General features: G+C 42.9%; 1 protein-coding gene across 1 annotated transcript in view; it reads left to right on the top strand.

The window, feature by feature from the left end:
* The window catches only part of CACNA1E (calcium voltage-gated channel subunit alpha1 E), a 1379194-nt gene that overhangs the window by 974987 nt on the left and 387523 nt on the right, over positions 1 to 16684 (top strand). Inside the window, exons 28-30 of the mRNA XM_069233198.1 lie at positions 7821 to 7981; positions 8651 to 8788; positions 10283 to 10484. Coding sequence (XP_069089299.1) covers positions 7821 to 7981; positions 8651 to 8788; positions 10283 to 10484 — 501 coding nt within the window. The remainder of the gene's footprint in view (positions 1 to 7820; positions 7982 to 8650; positions 8789 to 10282; positions 10485 to 16684) is intronic.

Raw genomic sequence — 16684 nt, 5'->3', positions numbered from 1 at the left:
TCACATTACATCAATCAATGGGCCGACCCTCTCAGCAGAACATCAAACGAGTGTCATGAGTGGAAATTAAACCAGCAACGGAAGGGCTTTGTCTGTCATTTTAGGGCAAACCAAACCTAGATCTGTTTGCAGCCGGCCAGAACCATAAATGCAGATTCTATGCAAATAGGTATGCTCAGCAAAGGCAGTGAGGGAATGCTTTTCTGACATCATGGCCAGGAATCTTTGCTGACTCATTTCCCACACTACCCATGATACTGAAGCTGTTCATGCAGATGAAGCATGCTGTCGAAGGACAATACTGTAATACAGATGTCCTTCTCCTCACAGAAAAGGATCACATATCACTCAGACGGGTATCCATTCTACTAACTGCACAAAGTCCAAGTTCTTCAGCCCAGCCCAAAGACACTGAGGGGCTTATTTACAAGCCACTAGCGCCACTGGAGCGTCACTTTTAGCGATGGTCCTGTGGCGCTGTGCCATTTCTTCATTTACAAGGCGGCATTCAGCCATTTTGCATGGCTTAACCCGCCTTGTAAATATGGGCCCGAAGCAGTTTTCTGCAGCAGAGGGGCGTGCAGTGGGTGTTGCTGTCGGCGTTCCACTGCAACACCTATCGCACTTTCACGCTGCCCCAGATTTACAAGGATTCGTAAACCTGAGGCAGCACCAAAAACTAACGTCACCCCAGGGCGGAGGTTAGGATGGTGCTACGAGGAGAAAGACTTTTATTTCTCCTCCTTTTTGCTTTTCCTATGTGTGCTACATTTTGCAGCACACATAGCACTAGCAAATTGCTATTAATGATTGAAGCCTTCCTGCACATAAACAATCATTCCCTGCAACGTAGGCAACCTTGCACTATTGTGCACGGGTGCCTGTGTTGGCGATAGGCAGCTAATTCTAGCTCCAGCGCTAGGGAATACACAGGGGTGCGCTGTCTTGTTTTAAATATGGCACATCCCTGCGCTTTTGAAGTGACACAGTGCTACGCTGCCAGTTTTGGCTCCGTTGAGACACTCAGGCCCTTATTTATACTTTTTTAGCGTCGCATGTGCATAATTTTTTGACGCAAAAGCGGCGCTAACTTGCAAAATACAATTGTATTTTGTAAGTTTGCACCGCTTTTGCATCAAAAAGCGGCTCAAATGCGTAGCTAAAAAAGTATAAATATGTTTTTCAGTTTATCAGCTTAGTTCCTGAATATGGTGAATGCAATTTCTTGAATATTCTGGAAGATTACAGAGTAGTATTTGTGAAAGCCAGAGCTGAAACAACGAATAAGACATACAAAGTGGAAGTGATTTTGTCTGTGGTTTTGGAAAAACTTTATCCACTGTATGTCTTTTTTTTTACCGGAAGAGGCCCTATTTTATTTGCTGCACTTAACACATACAGACCTCAATCACACTTTAATCAGAACCCTTGTAGCCGCAATATCATGCTTCAGAACATCATTTAACCACTTATCCCTGTGGTCAAACAGAAATATTAAGGAATTTCTTAAAGGTCTATTCACAGTTTATCTTCGGTAAAGCGTCCACAAATTCAATGGTTCTTTGTCGGTTAATGAAAATTCCTCTGAACTTACACACAAGGCAAAAATGAAATACCTATTTTGGAAGATGGCTTTATTAGTAGCATAACATTCCCAAGGAGAATTAATAAAATTCAGGCCTTTAACCCCTTTGCCGCCATGGACATAATGGTTACGTCCATGGCAGCGCCCGTGTGGCGCCATGGACGTAACCATTACGTCCTGCCACCGGCCCTCGGGGGAAGCGCTAGTGCTCCCCCCGAGGGCCACCCCCTACCCCCCCAGGCCAGGGCTGAAAGGGTAATCCCTTCCCCTTCCACCCCCGACCCCCGCCACCCCCCTTGTGATGTCAGCGCGCGAGCGCACGCTGACAATCACAGAGCCTCCTCCATTGCGCTGGAAGCTCAGCTTCCAGAGCGATCGGAAGAGAAATGCTTTTTAGGCAAGGGTCGCTCCCCGGTAGGGGGGCAAATTTATTTTAAGCCATTTCTGGCCCCCCCTGGGGCCGGCTGAGCTAGAGGCCAAAATCCACAGGTAGGCACTTTGCAAAAAACACCTCTGTTTTCTGTGAAAAAATGTGATGTGTCCACGTTGTGTTTTGGGCCATTTCCTTTCATGGGTGCTAGGCCCACCCACACAAGTGAGGTACCATTTTTATCGGGAGACTTGGGGGAACGCTGGGTGGAAGGACATTTGTGGCTCCTCTCAGATTCCAGAACTTTCTGTCACCGAAATGAGAGGAAAAAGTGTTTTTTGGGCCAAATTTTGAGGTTTGCAAAGGATTCTGTGTAACAGAACCTGGTCAGAGCCCCACAAGTCACCCCATCTTAGATTCCCCTAGGTGTCTAGTTTTCAGAAATGTGCTGGTTTGCTAGGTTTCCCCAGGTGCCGGCTGTGCTAGAGGCCAAAATCCACAGGTAGGCACTGTTTTCTGTGAAAAAATGTGATGTGTCCATGTTGTGTTTTGGACCATTTCCTTTCGTGGGCGCTAGGCCTACCCACACAAGTGAGGTACCATTTTTATCGGGAGACTTGGGGGAACGCTGGGTGGAAGGAAATTCCTGGCTCCTCTCAGATTCCAGAACTTTCTGTCACCGAAATGTGAGGAAAATGTGTTTTTTTAGCCACATTTTGAGGTTTGCAAAGGATTCTGGGTAGCAGAACCTGGTCACAGCCCCACAAGTCACCCCATCTTGGATTCCCCTAGGTCTCTAGTTTTAAAAAATGTACAGGTTTGGTAGGTTTCCCTAGGTGCCGGCTGAGCTAGGGGGCAAAATCTACAGATAGGCACTTTGCAAAAAACACCTCTGTTTTCTGTGAAAAAATTTGATGTGTCCACGTTGTGTTTTGGGCCATTTCCTTTCATGGGCGCTAGGCCCACCCACCCAAGTGAGGTACCATTTTTATCGGTAGACTTGGGGGAACGCTGGGTGGAAGAAAATTTGTGGCTCCTCTCAGATTCCAAAACTTTCTGTCACCGAAATGTGAGGAAAATGTGTTTTTTTTGCCACATTTTGAGGTTTGCAAAGGATTCTGGGTAACAGACCCTGGTCAGAGCCCCACAAGTCAACCCATCTTGGATTCCCCTAGGTCTCTAGTTTTAAAAAATGCACAGGTTTGGTAGGTTTCCCAAGGTGCCGGCTGAGCTAGGGGCCAAGTTCTACAGGTAGGCACTTTGCAAAACAACACCTCTGTTTTCTGTAAAAAAATTGGGATGTGTCCACGTTGTGTTTTGGGTCATTTCCTTTCGTGGGCGCTAGGCCTACCCACACAAGTGAGGTACCATTTTTATCAGAAGACTTGGGGGAACGCTGGGTGGAAGGAAATTCGTGGCTCCTCTCAGATTCTAGAACTTTCTGTCACCGAAATGTGAGGAAAATGTACTTTTTTAGCCAAATTTTGAGGTTTGTAAAGGATTCTGGGTAACAGAACCTGGTCAGCGCCCCACAAGGCACCCCATCTTGGATTCCCCTAGGTCTCTAGTTTTCAAAAATGCACAGGTTTGGTAGGTTTCCCTAGGTGGAGGCTGAGCTAGGGGGCAAAATCTACAGGTAGGCACTTTGCAAAAAACACCTCTGTTCTCTGTAAAAAAAATGGGATGTGTCCACGTTGTGTTTTGTGCCATTTCTTTTCGTGGGCGCTAGGCCTACCTACACAAGTGAGGTACCATATTTATCGGGAGACTTGGGTGAACGCTGGGTGGAAGGAAATTTGTGGCTCCTCTCAGATTCCAGAACTTTCTGTCACCGAAATGTGAGGAAAATGTGTTTTTTTAGCCACATTTTGAGGTTTGCAAAGGATTCTGGGTAACAGAACCTGGTCAGAGCCCCACAAGTCACCCCATCTTGGATTCCCCTAGGTCTCTAGTTTTCACAAATGCACAGGTTTGGTAGGTTTCCCTAGGTGCTGGCTGAGCTAGGGGCCAAAATCTACAGGTAGGCATTTTGCAAAAAACACATCTGTTTTCTGTAAAAAAATGGGATGTGTCCACGTTGTGTTTTGGGCCATTTCCTTTTGTGGGCGCTAGGCCTACCCACACAAGTGAGGTACCATTTTTATCGGGAGACTTGGGGGAACGCTGGGTGGAAGGAAATTTGTGGCTCCTCTCAGATTCCAGAACTTTCTGTCACCGACATGTTAGGAAAATGTGTTTTTTAGCCACATTTTAAGGTTTGCAAAGGATTCTGGGTAACAGAACCTGGTCAGAGCCCCACAAGTCACCCCATCTTGGATTCCCCTAGGTCTCTAGTTTTGAAAAATGCACAAGTTTGGTACGTTTCCCTAGGTGCCGACTGAGCTAGAGGCCAAAATCTACAGGTAGGCACTTTGCAAAAAACACCTCTGTTTTCTGTCAAAAAATGGGATGTGTCCACGTTGTGTTTTGGGGCATTTCCTGTCGCGGGCGCTAGGCCTACCCACACAAGTGAGGTATCATTTTTATCGGGAGACTTGGGGGAATATAGAATAGCAAAGCAAGTGTTATTGCCCCTTGTCTTTCTCTACATTTTTTCCTTCCAAATATAAGAGAGTGTGTAAAAAAGACGTCTATTTGAGAAATGCCCTGTAATTCACATGCTATTATGGGCACCCCGGAATTCAGAGATGTGCAAATAACCACTGCTCCTCAACACCTTATCTTGTGCCTATTTTGGAAATACAAAGGTTTTCTTGATAGCTAGTTGTTACTCTTTATATTTCAGCAAATGAATTGCTGTATACCCAGTATAGAATGAAAACCCAAGGCAGGGTGCAGGTCATTTATTGGCTCTGGGTACCTAGAGTTCTTAATGAACCTACAAGCCCTATATATCCCCGCAACCAGAAGAGTCCAGCAGACGTAACGGTATATTGCTTTAAAAAATCTGACATTGCAGGAAAAAGTTACAGAGTAAAACGTAGAGAAAAATTGCAGATTTTTTCACCTCAAGTTCAATATTTATGTTTTTCAGTTGTTGTTTTCTGTAGGAAACCCTTGTAGGATCTACGCAAATTACCCCTTGCTGAATTCAGAATTTTGTCTACTTTTCAGAAATGTTTCAGTTTCTGGGATCCAGCATTGGTTTCATGCCCATTTCTGTCACTGACTGGAAGGAGCCTGAAAGCACAAAAAATCGTAAAAATGGGGTATGTCCCAGTAAAATGGCAAAATTGTGTTGAAAAATTGGGTTTTCTGATTCAAGTCTGCCTGTTCCTGAAAGCTGGGAAGCTGGTGATTTTAGCACCGCAAACCCTTTGTTGATGTCATTTTCAGGGAAAAACCACAAGCCTTCTTCTGCAGCCCCTTTTCCCCCTTTTGTTTGAAAAAAAGGAAATTTTCACTGTATTTTGGCTAATTTCTTGGCCTCCTTCTGGGGAACCCACAAAGTCTGGGTACCTCTAGAATCCCTAGGATGTTGGAAAAAAAGGATGCAAATTTGGCGTGGGTAGCTTATGTGAACAAAACGTTATGAGGGCCTAAGCGCAACGTTATGAGGGCCTAAGCGCAAACTGCCCCAAATAGCCAAAAAAAGGCTTGGCCCCTGAGAGGGAAAAGGCCTGGCAACGAAGGGGTTAAAATTAAGGAGCCATATGTGCAGTTTTGTGATGATAGTCACAATAAGAATAAATCCATGGCTCAATCCAAAAGTAGCATCAGGCTTTCATTTGAATAAATCTGTTGTTTAAAAGTCCGTTCTACAGAAGGATCTCAAAAAATGCTTTGAAAGAGATGTAGGAGGTATTATCCGAGGCGCTCATCAAGTGCCTGTTTATTTCTTACTTGGTTAACAGATAGGCTGTGTACAAACGTCCCTTTGAGTGGAGAATATTAGGTTGCGTATTTCATATTTGTATTGAAATAGGCATAATCGTGAGGTGTTTGGGCAGTATTGCCTCAGTTAATAATATTGAAATGCAACGTGTAGTAATGACAGGAATTACGTGTATCAAAAAACATACTTTGCATGTGTTACATGCTTGGGATTTCACCTAATTGTATTTTCGTTATGACTCCCGGATTTATATACTAATTGCTTAAGTGCCAAGGTTACTTTTTCATTACTTTTTCATAATACATCCTTTGTTTTTAAGTTATTTTTTTAATGATGTAATTGTTTTTTCCTCTTTCAAATTTGTTTGATCCCCTTCTGCGGTCCACTACCGTCTTCCGACGTTACTGTATTTCCCTCTGTGCCTGCCTATTTTCTTCATACTTGTTGACTCCTCTCCCCGGGTAAATGCTGCACAAGTGCAAGTTGCTTAAAACATTTTGGCCCATATTTATACTTTTTGACGCAAAACTGCGCTAACGCAGTTTTGCGTCAAAAAAATTAGCGCCAGCTAACGCCATTCTGAAGCTCCATGCGGGCGCCGTATTTATTGAATGACGTTAGCCGGCGTTAGCCGCCGGCGTCGTCTGGTGTGCGTTAAAAAAAACGACGTACACCAGGCAGCGCCGGCGTAGGGGGATATGGGGCTTGGGTGTCAAGAAATGGGGCAAGTCAGGTTGAGGCAATTTTTTCGCCTCAACCCGATTTGCGCCATTTTTTTTCACTCCCAACGCCCATAGAAATGACTCCTGTCTTAGCAAAGACAGGAGTCATGCCCCCTTGCCTAATGGCCATGCCCAGGGGACTTCTGTCCCCTGGGCATGGTCATTGGGCATAGTGGCATGTAGGGGGGCACAAAGCAGGCCCCCCTATGCCACAAAAAAAAAACTTACCTGAACTTACCTTAATGTCCCTGGGATGGGTCCCTCCAGCCTTGGGTGTCCTCCTGGGGTGGGCAAGGGTGACAGGGGGTGTCCCTGGGGGCATGGGAGGGCACCTCTGGGCTCCTTCAGAGCCCACAGGTCCCTTAACGCCTGCCTTTTGCAGGCGCTAAAAAACGGCGCAAAAGCGGCCGTACGTCATTTTTTTTGACCCGCCCACTCCCGGGCGTGATTTTTGCCCGGGAGTATAAATCCCACGCACATGCCTCGGAGTCGATTTTTTCGACGGGAATGCCTACCTTGCATATAATTAACGCAAAGTAGGTGTCCACGCTAAAAAATGACGCTAACTCCATGGACTTTGGCGCTAGACGCGTCTAACGCCAAAGTATAAATATGGAGTTAGTTTTGCGTCGAAATTGCGTCAAAAAAAACGACGCAATTCCAGCGCAAACGGAGTATAAATATGCCCCTTCTTGCGAAATTGTTTTCAACATTGGCTGTACTATTTCAGTTTTGTTTTTTAAATAAAATTCTAATGTTTTTTTTGCTTCTTTTTACTTTGCTTTGTTTTCTTCTCACTCAAGGTGAGAGTAATTCATTGAGTACCCACGATGGCCTGAACTCAGTGAGTTATTCAGTCAGTGGCGTATAGAAACTTGAGGCTCCCCCTGCAAACAACATAGAGGGGGCCCCCCTTCGGACTCACTCGGGCCAGGTGTTGTGCTGAGGGGGGCCTCATGGAGCTCAGGGACCCCCCTGCACCAAGGGGATGAGGGGGTCTTTAATGCCACTGTTATTCAGTGATTAGTTAATACGGGGGGAAAATATATACTTCCTGGGCCGGTGTTCAGCTTTCCTGGACTTGTTGCGAAATGTGGCTGCGTCTTGTTCTAGTTTTCTGGTACATTCTTGTGTATTTTGCAGCTGCTCTTAGGAACCTTTGTCACGGTTTCTTCAAGTATCGCTAATGCATTGCCAATTGGCTCTCATCTTGAGTGAAGAGTCAAATCTCTGCGTTGGTATTTACCATTGATTTTTGACAGCTGTCTGGTAATGAATCACACTTAGTATTGGAACTCTTCCCCACAGGCCGTGTTTGACTGTGTGGTGACCTCTCTGAAGAACGTATTCAACATTCTCATCGTCTACAAGCTGTTCATGTTCATCTTTGCCGTAATCGCAGTGCAGCTTTTCAAGGGCAAATTCTTCTACTGCACCGACAGTTCCAAAGACACAGAAAAGGATTGCATGTAAGTACGTGAAGGAGCAGTGGGGGTTACAGAAATACTGATAATGGGCTATGATTCTGAGCCTTAATTTGAGTTCCCGGCTTGAAAATCCAGGTGCACACCACCAAGTGCATTGTGGGACTCACTGCTCTAAGTGTGGTGTGGGATGTGGTGTCCAACTGAAAACTGAGTGTGGAGATTGCACAATTTGTTCTTGGTTTGGTCACACAAATCATTTCCCAGTAGAGGATTCAACCTCATGCTAATTGTGTCACACATACCCCAGGGTCCAGTAAATAACTCATATTTCTACCTATGGGAAACTCAAAAACCCAAGACCTCAAGTAAGATTAACAAAGTCTTCTACAGCTCAGGACTTCCACACTATTTTCCAATGTGGGACCCGGCCTTGGCCTCACTGTAGAACCTAGAGCTTTTCTTAGTATAGACCTAAGAGTTTCTTGTCATGTAAACATTTTTTCATGACTGATCTATTTTCTTCAAGCTAGAGCCAAACATACTCAAACAACTGCTAAACCAAATTGGTGTATGGCAGGCTATCAGTACAAATCCTTGTATATTTACTGTTATAGCCCTTCATTTGTGCAACTGATCAATGATCAATGCAGTGTGTGTGTCTTGTCAGCTCTCACTTATTTTAAGTGTTTTCCTCGTTTTCTGTTTTGACAGAGGAAGCTATGTGGATCATGAGAAGAGTAGATTGGAAGTGAAGCGCCGAGAGTGGAAGCGCCATGACTTCCATTATGACAACATCATCTGGGCACTTTTAACCCTCTTCACTGTCTCAACAGGCGAGGGGTGGCCACAGTAAGTTTTGCCTATGATTGGTGACCCAGTCAAACATAAGTCAAGGCTGAGACTGGAATTGACAGCTAACTCAAGGGGGCATTATAGGCTTTATTATCTTTAGCTAGGGAAAAGACATATTAATAATAAAGATTTAAATGGAGGCTCAATGTAGGAGACATACTTAAGCAGAGTTTTTATCTCAGAGCTACATAGTGAATACATAACTGGTAATTATGGCTTACAAAAAGATAGGAAGCTGCAGTACAATCCTAATGGTGAATCTCTGTATGTGTGAGTAAAGTATTACTCAAGAAATAGAGGTCATGTTGGGTCAGGAAAAAAGACTACCACAGCATATAATTGTGTATAAAAAAGATGCAGCCACAAGAAAGTTTATGTGCGTGGGTTAGTAGAAGGAGCATTGAGAGCAAAGCTTGGCTCAGATGTTTAAATTAACAGATATCTGTAAAAATACATAAATCACTGGATAATGAGAAGAAACAACCATAACAACTCTTGGAGATGTGTGACTCAGAGAATTGGTTAGCCACAACAAACTTGATTAATTGCCTCTGGAGAAGAAACAGCCTTAAAACAGTTGTTTTCAACAGCTCATAGGGGAGAGAAGCCTACAAAAAACTTTGGGTTAGAAGTTCAGGGATGATGATGTGGCAAATGGCAGCTACAAAACAAATTAGGTCAATTGATCAGAAAGATGTTCACAACACATTTTCGTAGAGGGCCCTATGTATCCATAATAAATGTTATGTCCAGGTTTCACTAGAGAAGTTATTCATTACACAGCTTAAGTCAATCAGCGCAGAGACAAGTTGAACATGAAATGATATTCGAATAGGTGGTGTGATAGGCATCCTTAACATAGCTTGCGGTCAGTGAATACGTTGAAGAAATGTTTATAGGAAAGCTTGGGTAAGTTGATGTGATAAATGGGTATTCATATCAAAACCTGGCAGAGTCACTCAGGGAAAAAATGACTTGAAAAAAGTTTGGATCAGTGAACCAGGAACAGTGTATTCATAGCAGTATTCCAGTTTAATCTCAACTCCAGAATATTATGGGAACAATATCAAGGACCAAAATATCATGAAGGTAAGTTTATGTTGGCTTACTTTACTTAACTCCACATTTATGGGCCTTGGCAATATATCTCTTTAAGATACCTGTATGTGGGGTTCAGAATAGTAAATCTATAGTTATCTCTATACACTTACCTTCTTGATATTTTGGTCCTCGCTACTTTGGCCATGATATTTTGGTAGCACAATGTTTTTGTTGTCAGTATTTCAAAGTGTAACTATACATAACAAAGCTTTGGTAAATTACTCAGGCAAGGATATTTATTTACCAAAGAATCAGGGTAACAGACCATTGTGGATCAGAGGCTTAAAAAAAAAGGCACTCAAAACAAAGGGTCCATCTGTTTCTGACTAAGAGGTCACAAGAATTGCTAGAGCAAATTGGAGTCATTATTGGTTTGGTGTCTCTTTCTAGGGTACTGCAGCATTCAGTAGATGTGACTGAGGAGGACCGGGGGCCCAGCCGCAGCAACCGAATGGAGATGTCCATTTTTTATGTGGTCTACTTTGTGGTTTTTCCATTTTTCTTTGTCAACATCTTTGTGGCTCTCATCATCATCACTTTTCAGGAGCAAGGGGACAAGATGATGGAGGAGTGCAGTTTGGAGAAGAATGAGGTGAGTTAGAGAATTAGGAAAACCAGAGATCGTCCTATGAACCTTTGAGATAATCTCCTAAAAAGTACACCATTTGCACCTGTGATAGCAGTTCCTATCCTGTATGCCCATAGCAAAACCTACACCCTATATTTTCTGTATAGTGTGAAATACATTTACACTGCCAATAAAGTATATGGGTACATCCGAAAAATGTGTTCTAACTCATATGGTGCAGGAGTTGAGACTCCCGGATATGAAAATTGAAGTAAGACCTTAAACCCATACAGCTATTTTGACCAGCATAGACATATACATTTTAACAACAGATAAGGACTTTTAGGGCCATCTAGTGTCCCCTTGTGAACTGGAACCAGTGTTTGAAGTTCATATTTTTTATTAAATGTTTTGGATCTTCTGAGAAGTCCACAGTTCATAAACAAATAAATAGCACTGTTTCTTACCCAATGGATGCATACTTTTTAATAGCAGTTTTGCACTGCATGTAATAACTGCCCTATGGTTATAGGTTATATAAGTCTATGAAATGCCCTTCTTTGGCAGAACTAAGGTCCAAACTGATTCACATGAACCCTGTATTATGGATTTACCAAAGGATTATATTACTAAAAACTGCCAGTACATACAAAAAATGTCCAGACGAACTCTGAAAAATCATGCAGAAGATTTGGTCCCACATTCAGCAGAAGAGCAGAAAACTGCACTGCAGTTCACCCCACGTTCCTTTTAATGAGAATCCCCTGGAGGAGAAGGAACAGTTGCTGACTGGTAATGAGAAATTTCCTTCCTAACAAGAAGGAAAGTATCAATACTATTAAGGACACGGAGGCGGGCGTTACGCATTTCTTTCTTCAACCTTTATTAACAGAAGGTTCAAAGTTCAAAAGAAAAAAAGACAAAGACTACATATCCCATGACCCAAAGGACGGTGTCCAGAGCGACTAGCAACCAATCCGCATGTAGTCTGCAAGTTCTTATGTAACCATGGCTCCCTAAATCCTCCCTCGTCGTTACTGCCGGAGGTTAAGTTCAAGCAGCCTCAATCAGTCTTGGTATAAGATCCTATGAGTAAAACACACTTTGTTAAATCCCTTCCCATATATGTAATATACATGTTAACATTGTCCAATAACAAAGCAGACCTTCAATCACAACTGTGTAATCTAGTAACAAACACCAGTAAATCCTATATAATACAACCATCATTGTACGTGTCCATGATGTATGTTTGAGAAGGCAAGAAACACATTTTTCCTTAATCATGTGAAAAAATAGATAATTCCCACCTCTTAATGTCTATCAAATACTTACTGTTATCTCCAAAAATGGGTTGGTGACATTACCAATGTGTAGGGAGGCATAAACCTCGCTCCATGCCCTTAATAGAATTGAAACTTTCCTTCTCGTTAGCTAGGACATTTCTCATTCTATTTCTCTATGAAGCGTCCATGGTAGTGGTGAGTAAGCTTTAAACATGCATAATCCTCGCCTCCGGTCAGGAGGCCAGGATTATGCATGTTTAAAACTTACTCACTGCTAGCACAGATGCTTCATATACAAGTTTGAAGTAAAACCTTTTGAAAGTATATTCCGAAGACCAGTCTGCTGAGGTCATCATGACCTCTGCTCATTTGCCACCTACCTGGATGGCCTTAGAAGCCATCCCCCTCTTGCTGAATAAGCTCCAAAAACATGGACTTTAACTCCTGCTTCTGCCTTAATCCATTTTACCCACCGAGCAATGGAGGGGAATGAAACAGTTTCTTGAGGGCAATCAACAATTGTCTCACACCTGTCGGTCTGATTTCTGCCGTCATCTCGTTATAGGCTTTAAGACACCTGACTACACACAATATGGGAGCCACCTCAAAGGTTGAAGGGATCAGTTCTGAGTATGTGAGGCCCTTTTTTTAGGTGGAACGCCTTTAGATGCTGTAAAGCCCTGTAGTGAAGCGGGCCCAGAGAAATGGCCTGGATAGAACAGGATAATAACCCCATGATCATGGCCAGTTGTGTTACAGAAATCCTGTCCCTTCTCAGTACCTTCTTCATTTCTTCTTGATCTTGTTTACCTTTGACTCTGGTAGACTGAGCGTGGCTGCATTGGAGGTCTGTGAGAAACCTCAGGAACCTCAAGCTCTGGGCTGGGACCAGCTCTGCTTTATGACAAAACCTAGGTCTTGCAAAAAGACAATAATCATGTTAAAGTGAGACAGAAGTTGGGATTGAGACTGATCCATCAGGAGGATATCATCTAAGTAAATTGTCAATCTGATCGCTTTTGTTCTGAGGATTTCTACTACCGACTTGAGGAGTTTCATGAAGCACCAACGTGCTGCTGAAAGTTGAAAGGGAGAGAGTGGAACTCAAAGACCTGGCGTCTCCAAAGGAACTGCAGGAAGCGGCAATGTGGTGGAAAGATAGGGACTGTGAGGTACGCATCCTTGAGATATAACCGCACCATCCAATCCCCATTTTTAAATGGCAATATATCACCCATTCGTTGGAGGCTCGCAAGTTTATGACTGGACAAAACCCTTTGTCCTTCTTCTCTACTACGAATAGATTGCGCAGAAACCCCCAAGAGTGTAATACCAACCTGTGAATTGCCCCATTCCTGAGGAACGCTTGCACCTCTGCATCAATCAAGGCCACCTGTTTCTGAAAAGAAGAGCGGTTTTGGTTTTACCACCTGAACCAGGGATCCCAAATATTCTATGTGAAGTGCTTTTAATGTTTGTAAGACACAAGGGTCTGATGTAACCTCCACCCTTTTGTGTGCAAGTAGCCTCAGCCTCCCCCCCAGTTCCTGAGGGAAAGAAAGGGAATTCCTTCCATTAAATCCTCCACGTGCATTCTCACTGCCACAGGCGTTGCAGATGTTCCTACCTTTTCCACCTCCCCTGTTGGGGAAGAACACTCTCTGGCAGCTGATGTGCCATCAGGTATTGCACCTTACTTGACCTCTGTTGGGGCCTTGGAAATTGGAGCAGATGGAGGAGTGACCCCTACCTCTCCCCCAACTGGAAAAGACCTTTCCAGGGAACATTTTTCTGATGAAGGTCTGCGCCTTAACCAGCAAATTTTGCAAATGAGAAACAGATCTTTTATTACTCACATACAAGAGATCCTCAGCCCTGGAGGCCTGTTTTAATAGACTTTTAAACTCTGCTTTTTACATAACTGGGAGATTTTCGATATTTCTATGTTATTAATTCTTATCAAGAATTTTAACATCTCTGCCCAAGCGGTTTGTGTCCACCCTAATAAACCTGTCTCTAGTCTAATCGCTTGCGCCATGGTTGATGTGGGGAAGCCAAGTAGCCTTTTCAGACACTTTCCTTCTTCCAAATCCCATCTCTTCTTACCCCCATACCCATCACCTCTGCTCCATACATAAATTGTGGACTACCATAGCTTGATAGGCTCATAATAATGGTCAGAGAGAGGGCCCCCCACATCGTTTATCAAATCTCCTTAGGCCCGCTATTGACACCAGTGCTTTATCATGCGAGGAGGCGAGATGGTCATTCCAACCCAAACTCTGTGAAAACCACACCCCTGGATATTTAGATTTGCTCACTCTCTCTATTTTTGTATTGTTAATTGTCCAACTCATACTCTTCCGTTGCTTCCCTATTTTGAGCACTTTAGTTTTTTCCATACTAATTTCCATTTGTTTCCTTAGGCAATAATCCCCAAATGTATTCAGTTTCGTTGCAATCCAATTCCTGTCCGATCAAAAATCACCAAATCGTCCACATACAAAAGACAACTAATATTTCTGCCATTCATTTTGGGGCTGAAAGTATTTGGCAAACTTAAGACGTCAGGTAACTTGGCAAGAAACAGTGGCAACAAAGTAGGGGCCAGCACATCCTTACCTGAGGCCATTTCTTATACTGATTTTCCTGAAAAGTGAGCCCGCACTATCCAGCTCCACTTGGGGCCAGTTGCCCTTGTGCAGTTCCTTGAGAATTAAAAGCAAATCTTTCGGTATTCAAGATCCCTTTAATCCCTCCCTCAGCAGTACCCAATCAACTGAATCGAATGCCGAGCTAAAATCAACAAAAAAACAGTAAAGTAACCCCCGCTCGATAGATTTCTTTGCAATGGTCAACAATCTAAAACAGTGATCACTGGTCGAGTGACTCTCCCTAAAACCACCTTGCTCCAGAGGTATGATAGAATTTACATCCACCCACTCCTTAATCATCTTCAATAATATCCTGGAAAAAATCTTAACACCTATATCCAGCAAGTTAATTTGCCTATAGTTTCTCAGAAGAGAATAAACATCTTTTTTGTGGATTGGTTTTATCACAGTCCCTTTCCAACTCTCCGAAAATCTTCCAGTTGCCAGGATTTCCTGGAAGACAGAGTAAAACGCCTGGCACGCCGTGCAGTATTCGTTTTTATTACAACTGCTGGCACATTATCAGGGCCAGCCACCATTGTGAGTTTTATCCTCTCGATAGCTTCCTTAATTACTAATTTGGTAAAACCCATCTTTGTTTCCTTCTCAGTACTAAAGATGGGGTTACTCTGCTCTACCGAAACACCATGATTATATGTCTCTTCTAAAAATGTTATCCACACATCCTCTCCCACATGTCCTAGGGTCCGCTTTTGAGAAATACCTGTTCCCACGCTGTACTAATCCCCAAAATTTCCTAACATCAGTAGGTTCTATAGCTTTCAACATCACATCCCAACATTTTGCTTTTGATTCCCTTTTCTTTTGTGCTACCAAAATTCTAAGTTCCCTTTTTAAACTATAAAGATGTAGTACCCAGCTATGTTTATTACATGCCTTTGGTACCTTTCCAATTTCCTAATATTACATTTTAATATCTTACATTCTTTATTGAACAAATTAGTTGTTTCATGCTTCCTAGCTTTATTTTTAGAGTGACCAATATTAAAATTCCTGACTTCGGGAGTAAGGCACGCGACCACCTTATTTATTACCTTCTCATACTCGACTAAAGGATCTAAGGAAAACTTCCCATTATCTACAGCACTATAATTTCACTGCAATTCCTTCAATTAATTTAGGTGCTTTTCCGAGAGTCTCATTCGTAATCGTTTTGAGCAATCAGTACTCAACATTAGGCCCCTCCTCTGTCTTAGGGCAATATCCATTTGGATAATAGTTCTTAACAGATAATGATCACTCCCCTACACCTGCAAGACCTCAAAGTTCATCACTAGTGCGCAAAGGCCCACATTGATACAATCACATAATCAATTGGGCACATCTGATTACCCTGTTTAAATGTTTTTCTACCTGGGATATCTATGGGGACTCAATCATTTAAATTCACTAATCCATTTGACACCAGGAAATCTAATAAAGCAATATCCTTCCCAATTGCCACATTATGTGACATACAAACAGGTTGTATATTAAAAGCAGCGAGACACTCCCCGTACCTTCCATCTACTAACTCAGAAAGCAATTTATGATTAAAATCTACAATCATAATAGTCTGGGTTGGAGGGTATAATTCACCTTTGGCAATAACATCATTCTTAAACAATTCAATCTCCCCTGTATAATCAGTGCTACCATACACATGTATATATACATTTAAAATGATATTATATTTCTTTCTCCTACCTACATCCAGCAGTTGGAAGCCACAGGCCATTAGCCAATTACATTGTGTTTTAATCTGCCATACCCTGGAGACAATTTGGGTCGAGACCAAGGTTAGCAATCCCCCCAGAGGGCCACCCTACATTATTGTCTGTGGCCACTTGATAAATCCCCATAAAACCACCTAACGCTGCAAGGCCTCCTGAAAACACAGAATAGAATACTGCCTTAAAATCCCATCAACTACTTACTGTTTCCTTGCACTACTTAGCACTACTTAGCCCGTATATGTTCCAGGAGAGAAAACTGATGCTGTGCAGAGAGGCCTGTTCCTAATCCACCCCACTTAAATCATAGACCGCCTTCACCCCCCTCGAACAATTGTACCTGTTAGGTTGAGATGGAATCCCTTCATATTCGTTTTTATCCTCTGAAGGGATAGTAACCTTGATCCTGCCTACTCTGTTTTCCATAACTAATCTATTACTAGTAGGGCCTTCCTGCTGCCCCCATTTAACTTGGTTTGACTTTAGTCCACCATGATGATTCAGAAAAACTAGAATCTGACTTGTGGGGTATTTCCCATCTATTACCCTAT

This window comes from Pleurodeles waltl, chromosome 4_2, assembly GCF_031143425.1.
Source record: "Pleurodeles waltl isolate 20211129_DDA chromosome 4_2, aPleWal1.hap1.20221129, whole genome shotgun sequence".
NCBI lineage: Eukaryota > Metazoa > Chordata > Amphibia > Caudata > Salamandridae > Pleurodeles > Pleurodeles waltl.
Note: the sequence above shows the minus strand (reverse complement) of the source record. Positions and strands in the feature narration are given on the sequence as shown.